Below are 7513 nucleotides of genomic sequence, written 5' to 3' on the forward strand. Positions count from 1 at the left end.
TTAAATTTATTCCATAAAACACATTAATTTCATATCCTTTACATCATTACTGTTAAGGCATAATTAATGAACTGTAATGGTGATTGGTGATATGCATTTCCTTTTTTTTGGGGGGGGGTCCAAACATAAGGCTTCATATGTTGTGTTTACGGAGTATTCCTTGTTTTGTACATGAAGGTGTTTTTGTACATGAAGGTGTTGTTGACCATGAAAAATTGTTGATTTCATGTCAATAAAACCTGAACTGAAAATTGAATTTTATAGCAAAATAAGTAGGAGCATGCCCCATGTAGGGCTACGCCTCCCCCTGTATTTCTACTTGCAATTGCCTCCATTATTATGTGTTTTAAAAAAAGGTTTTGCTACAAACACTTTGAAATTAATATAAATCAAACACCTTGGGTAAGACTATACTTCCATGCCTGGGTGCTCTTCAAAACTTTTTTATGCAAGTGCCTCCCACAAGTACAAATGCACACACAAATACCAGGGGCTGATATACACACACTGTACCTGAATGCATGTGTGTGTCCATTGTGTGTATGCATACACATGTATACAAGGCATGGCAGTACACACAATCCTCCCATATACATAGTGACAACAGGCACAAGATCTTAGTACGAGTACAGTTTCAAGCATAAATTGGAGGATAAAATTGGTAAGTTTGAGGTTTGAAGACTAGCAAAATCAGTTAGCAACTACTCCAGCTCTTCAGTAATATACCATAGAAAAGGGTAATGTGAATATTTACTGCTCATAAAAAGAAGATAGTTAAATATTTTGTATATTGGTTCATTCAGAGTGAAATAAGCTCATTCTCAGTGCCAACGTTAGGATTGTAGTACTAAGATCGTATGCACAATGCATGTGAAGCTGGGAGTTGTGTGTGTGGAGTGTGTGTATGTCAAAATGACAATGCATGGAGGAAGTGCAACTTGTATGCCTGTACTGGTGTGCTGTGGAAGTGTAACCTTCTGAGCTGCATGACAAGTCATGGGGGGGGGGGGGGTGGGCAGGGGTTTGAATGGGAGGGCACACATGCGATTATAGGGGTGTTTGGAATATGGATCAAATACCTACCGTACTTAAAATTCAATAGGATTTTTTTTTTTTTGAGGAATTTGTTGTCTCAAAAATAAATGAATTTCCTTTATTGATATTTTGAGAGATGAAGCTTGTTCCTGAATTTACTTTACTTTTAATCTTATATTAGTGTTAAGACTTTTTTTTTTAGGGGGGTGGGTGGAACCTCATTTCAATTTTATTTTACTTAGGCCTACTCAATAACCTGAGATTATATGTCAAATCTGCGTTCTCTCTTTTGGGGCAAATTATTGCATTATTTGGACAGTACAGGTAGTGGTATACTTGGTTCTATTGGAATACCTCACTATAGATTTTACCAAATCATAGCATCACCATCAGACTTTTTCAGGGACAGCAGGGGCCTAAATAAACATGGGGAGTGAACTTGAATATCTTGGATTGAATGAACTTAAAATCGCATCATACAGTGTACCATGGGCTGAATTTAACTTAAAGGACAAGTCCACCCCAACAAAAAGTTGATTTGAAAAAATGGAGAAAAATCAAATAAGCATAACACTGAAAATTTCATCAAAATCGGATGTTCAATAGGAAAGTTATGTCATTTGAAAGTTTTGCTAAATTTCACAAAACAGTTATATGCACATCCTGGTCTGTATGCAAACGAGGCGACTGATGACGTCACTCACTCACTATTTTGTATTCTATTATATGAAATATGAAATATTTTAATTTTCTCCTCATTCATTGGAAGGTGAAATAAGTTTCCTTCTTCCATGAACATGGGGAATTACAATTGTTCTAACATTTTATGGTTCAGTAAAACTGGTCCTTATTGTCAAATCTGTAAAAATTGAAATATTGTATAATTCAAACAATAAAAACAAAAGAAATAGTGAGTGAGGGACATCATCGACTCTCTCATTTGCGTGTTGCCGAGTTGTGCATATAACTGTTTTGTGAAAAATAAGCGAAACTTTAAAATGTCATAACTTTCTTATTTTACATCCGATTTTGATGAAATTTTCAACATTATTCTTGTTTGATTTTTCTCTATTTATTTAAATCAACACTTTTCTGGGGTGGACTTGACCTTTAAAAATTAATCTCTAAAATTAGCCATTCAAAAAAAGAATTTAATTTCACCCATGCAGGCTAAAGTGCGTCAGAAAATTGTGCACTTTAACCCACGGTTAAACTTGATGCAATTACATAAAATGCAAATTAAAATTTAACAAGCAGTTAAATCTAATAGCCCATTGCGTAGAGTTGTAGCCAAAATTGTTGAATTACATGTGTGTCATTCTGAGCAGAAAGACATACATGTAGAACTAGAAGGGAGAAAGTCAGGATGAATTAAAAATAAATATTTGATTACTTTCTTAGTCAAAACTACAGTTTTCCACATTGTTTTTATTTCTTTCAGATCCTAGTAGAGTTTAATGAACATCACCATGTCTCCAAAAGTGTCCAGGAAAGCAAACTACAGCCTCCCAGAGAGCCGCTTCCTCGTGGAGAAGTTCAAAATGCATGCCGCATACTTCGAAAGCAACTGGAACAACGGCTCCCGCTTCGAGAAGACCGAAGTCTGGCAGGATATCTACGACCAGTACCAGGAGCAGTTCCCGCACACAGACCGGACCGCCCTCGACATCCGTCGGAAGCTGATCAAGCTCCGAAGCGAGGCGAAGATGATCATGCAGCGGGAGCAATTAAAGGCACAGGGGGCCAACATCCACGAGCTCCTTTCCGACAGGACGATGAAGCTGGCCGTGTCTCCAGGCCACAGGATGATGATTAAAGCCATGAGGGGTGAAGAGGATTGGTCCGCGGAAAACGGAGACTTCGTGGAATACGAGGTGGAGTTTGATGACGATGTCGAGAATGACATTGATTTGGAGTATGTCACAGATGGCGATCAGGAAGGTAAGAGCTTCTTGACTATACACTCTGAAGGCAATGCTGATAGAAACCCCCACCCCCCCCCCCCAAAAAAAAAAAAACCAAGTGGAACGCCTCTGGCAGTCTCGCCTGCATTACGCAATGTGATATAGCAGCAGTGCTTCCTTTGAAAATAGCTAATGAATATTATTCACAGAAGAATACACTAATATGATAATAAAATATGTCCATTGACCCAAAATGACCTTTGGCCATGATCATGTGTCCTAAGACATGTGCAAAACAATAATTCATACTTGATTATCCTTATGTCAATGTTTCATGAGCTAGATCCATAAACTTCCTTAGTTATGATGCCAGTTCAACACATACTCCCAACACGGCCAGAGTTCATTGACCTTTAAATGACCTTTGATCTTGGCCATGTTCCTGAAATGCACACATGATATTTAGGGATACATAGTTGCTCTTATGTCCAAGTTTCATGAACTAGATCCATAAACTTTTAAAGTTATGACAATTCCGCAAATAACCCTAACATGGCCAAAGTTGTGGACTGTAAGTGACCTTTCACCTTAATCATGTGACCTGAAACTCAGGCAGGATCTTCAGTGATACACTATTACCCTTATGTCTACGTTTTTATGAACTAGGTCCATATACTTTCGAAGTTATGACAACATTTCAAAAACTTAACATTGGTTAAGATTTCGATATTGATTCCCCCAACATGGTCTAAGTTCATTTACCCTAAATGACCTTTGACCTTGGTCATGTGACCTGAAACTCAGGCAGGATGTTCAGTAATACTTGATTACCCTTATGTCCAAGTTTCATGAACTAGGTCCATATACTTTCTAAGTTATGAAGACATTTCAAAAACTTAACCTTGGGTAAGATTTCAAAGTTGACGACGCCGCCGTCGCAGGCGAGACAAAAATGGGGGCGATTCATGAAGCTCCACGCCCAAGATTTTTACAGGAATATTTGCTCCCAAAGATTTATAGACATGGCTTTTAATAGCTTTTAAAATATACAGCCAAAATCACTAAAGACACTTCATGAAACACTCCCAGAAAAAGAAAGATGAAAGAATAACCACTTCAGAAATTTATGTAAAGACACACCAGCTAACCTCGGGTGCGGGAAAAGCAATATACCAAACACATTTCCTATCTGTTAAAAAAAAAAACTAATAAAACTACAGACAGGAAATTCTTTATTATGGGAATGTCTAGACTTGCAATTAACTTGTACTGATAAAAGCTTTCTTTCTGGTATACATCCATTTTATCTGTATAATTTAAATGATCTAAGCCAGGATTAATCTCATGAACAGGCTCATGTAATGAGTAACTAAATGGCAATTAATTATATTAATATGTTTTAAAGTCATGTTGTTTTGATTCTCTTCTTGCTTCTGCAGCATCTGATAGCACCAATCCAGAGAAGATCATCAAGAAGCTCTTCCTCCCTGGAGCCAACCCTATATCCATGGCATCAACAACTCAGAAGCACAGCTCCATCAACCACCACGACTACAGTTGCCCTGAGCCATCATCGAAGAAGAGAAAGCAGCACCACGCCAACGAGGCGCCCGCTTCGTCGAATCCAACCTCTGATGTCTTGCTAGAACTTCAGAGGCAGAAGCTGAAGATGGAGCGGAGGAATTTGTCCGTCGAGTGGGAGAACCTTCACCTGATGCAGAGGAAACTGAAACTCGAGGTCAGGCTCCTGGAACACCAGGTGGCTGAAATAGAAGGATCCAGCGGAGTCCAGGCAAAGAAGCTGTTCCAGAGAAGTGATGGAAGCGTGAAAAGCCAAGGGGATGTTGAAGGAACAGTAGATGAGGAAGAGACAATTGCCGAGGGTGATGAGGGTAGCAGTGTACAGGAAAACGGACAGGAGAATGGACAAGAAGTTGAGCAGGAAACACAAGTGCCTGAAGAAGAAGCCAACTGACTTGTTTGAACTACTAATAGGAAAGATTATTTTGAACTGACTGCTTAATAAAAATACATTCCAAATGATGCTATGATATGGCAAAGTATTGCCCTGATGTTATTACGATAAGAAAACTGTTAATGAATATTAAGATGTTGTGATGACATAACCTGAAGTTGGATATATAATCTTTGTAGATTAACAATCTTTAACTTTTAACAGGTTTCTAGTTCATTTGTTGTCAAACATGATTTGGCTTGTGAACAGGAAATTGAGAACAAATAACTTGGCACAAGGGCATTAATTTTTGTAAAGTACTTTATGAATTTATATGCCCTAGCCCTACTACCCGGACCATATTTGATCAACTTTAAATATAAATACAGTGTACTGTAAAGTCAAATGTTCCTTCTTTTTGTTTAAGAGTTGTGTATAAATTTCATTCTATTAAAAATCTAATCACTTGTGAATTGTGTGGTCTATAAAACTGTGACAACTATTAAACGAGGTAAATTACCTAGGTTTATCAATCATTTACAAATAAAAATAGAACATGGGAAGGATTTTACATGGAGGAATAAACGAAGTGGAGCTGATTGCCTTTAATTACAGACGTGGGCCTACAGATTAGCCTGCCCATTTCATCAGGGGCCCATTTCATCAGGGGCCCATTTCATACAACTTGTTACAATATTAAACAAATTTGCACTAACATTTAAAAGCTACCGAAATCCTTCCATTTGATTGGCTGATGGCAAATTTGTTATAAAAATTTTGTATTTGTTTTTATAACAAACTTCTTTACGAAATGGAACCCAGGTCTGTATTATAAATATAGAGTCAAATGTGAAGTTCAAATTCACACCTATTTGGTTTCTATAAAAAAGAAATGAAAAAAAAAATCAGTTTCAACTTCTATCTATGTATGTAGTATTACATCATATTAGTTTGAACATATGAACATAGGCTATCTATGCAGGTTTCTGGAACTGTATTCAAACAAGTTCAATTTTTTTTGCCATCATAAACACTTCACCTAATGACATTTCCCATTCCGGTGACTGTTCAAACTGCGCAAATACGCCTCACCATAATATCTGGTCATTATGGGTTTTGTGTAGTCGTTGTTTAGGAGTACAGGAAGTCTGGTAGCCATATGTTGATTATAGCTTGGTAAATTGGCAGCACCCCTGCTAGGGGGTTAGTCATACTTACTATAACCTGTACTTTTGTTTGAGGTCACTGCTGAGGGATCATGATAGAGGCCCGGTTTTTGTTTTCATCAGCCCTCCCCCCCCCCCCCCCTCTCTCTCTCTCTAAAAAAAAGCTTGCATTATCCTCAGTCCCAACATGATCAGCTTTGCTCAAAATCATTGCATTTTATAAAGAAAATCCATAATCTAACAAACTAGAAATCCTCTTTTGAGGGTGGTATATGGCCTTATTCGTAGAGTACATGTATGTAAAATTTGTCCTCCAAAGTCCAGTAATGCCCCCCCCCCCTTAAAAAAAAAACCTAATTGGAATTTTATTTTGATATCAATCCTACATACATATGATATATGCACTACAGCATGAATTATCTTGCTAGTTTCATTTTCATTTAGAGGGGGCAAGGGGAGGGAACTGCATCACCACCCTGGTGCCCCCACACCCTAATCAGCCAATGATAATCACAAGAGGTGAGAGGGAAAAGGAGGGGAAATTCTATGGAAGATAAAGAGAGAAAGAGGAGGAAAGTAGAGTTTAAATAAAAGAAGTCTTCCTACTCCTACCATTCACCTAATGCCACCTCATGTTTTGGTTATCCCCCCTCCCCTCAATCAAAAAATAACCTAGCAATGCCCTTATTTCTATAACATGATTGACATGGTTTGTCAGATAAGTATTTCTGAAAACTTTGGGCTGGTGTAAACAGGTCTACATGTATACATAAGGTGGTTTCAAACCGCCTCGATCACAAGAATCCCCGTTAAATTATGAGAACATTTTTAGTCTAAAAAATACCCATTAATTATTCCTGCATTCACACCGCCCCGAAACATACTCTTCGGGATAAATTCCTGAAGTTAGGAGCATGCGCAGTATGGTCTTATAAGCAGGCAAGGCGCGAGATTCAAAACCACTAGCCCAGCAGCCACCCACGGCGCCCGCGCCCAACGACACGCTGGGCTAAAAGTTCCCGTAAATTGCTTTCACATTGCCAAAATACCTGCGACCTTGGAAAAATCCCCGCGAAAGTTCTCGTAATTTCGCCAAGTACCTACTATTTAGCGGGTATTTTCTTTCGGGGAAATTACGCGTAGTTTGCTTTCATATTACCAAAATACCAGGTATTTTCTGATCGGGGTAAATTTCCCGATCAGAGAATACCTGGAACTGACGAACTTCGAGGCGGTCTGAAACCACCTATAGAGTATACAGCCAAGTTTTATATTGTTGGTGACAAAGCCGCCTTGTACCCATGAATCACAAAAGACTGGGTATAGTGGGGACAATTTTAATTCGAGGGGATTTAGCTGGCATGTGTTGTAACATGTACAAGTCAAATGGCTAAATTCAGTGATGGAAAGGGCTTTCTTGTTCGGTCTTCAATCAATTATTACTTTCGACTGTT

At 38.4% G+C, this 7513-nt stretch overlaps 1 protein-coding gene across 1 annotated transcript; it reads left to right on the forward strand.

Moving 5' to 3' along the window:
• The first annotated feature begins 475 nt into the window (after positions 1-475).
• LOC129280850 (uncharacterized) lies at positions 476-5366 on the forward strand. The gene is made up of 3 exons (XM_064112452.1): positions 476-661; positions 2477-2976; positions 4379-5366. The coding sequence occupies exons 2-3, from the start codon at positions 2493-2495 to the stop codon at positions 4912-4914; spliced, it is 1020 nt and encodes a 339-aa protein (XP_063968522.1). The 5' UTR covers positions 476-661; positions 2477-2492; the 3' UTR covers positions 4915-5366.
• Positions 5367-7513: the final 2147 nt, after the last annotated feature.

The sequence above is a fragment of the Lytechinus pictus genome, chromosome 17 (genome assembly GCF_037042905.1).
Source record: "Lytechinus pictus isolate F3 Inbred chromosome 17, Lp3.0, whole genome shotgun sequence".
NCBI lineage: Eukaryota > Metazoa > Echinodermata > Echinoidea > Temnopleuroida > Toxopneustidae > Lytechinus > Lytechinus pictus.

Bases quoted from the DNA above. Each gene is read 5' to 3' on its own strand.
- LOC129280850 (XM_064112452.1), top strand. From the start codon at position 2,493: ATGAACATCACCATGTCTCCAAAAGTGTCCAGGAAAGCAAACTACAGC. The intron at 2,977-4,378 runs GTAAGAGCTTCT...TTGCTTCTGCAG, and splicing joins CACAGATGGCGATCAGGAAG to CATCTGATAGCACCAATCCA.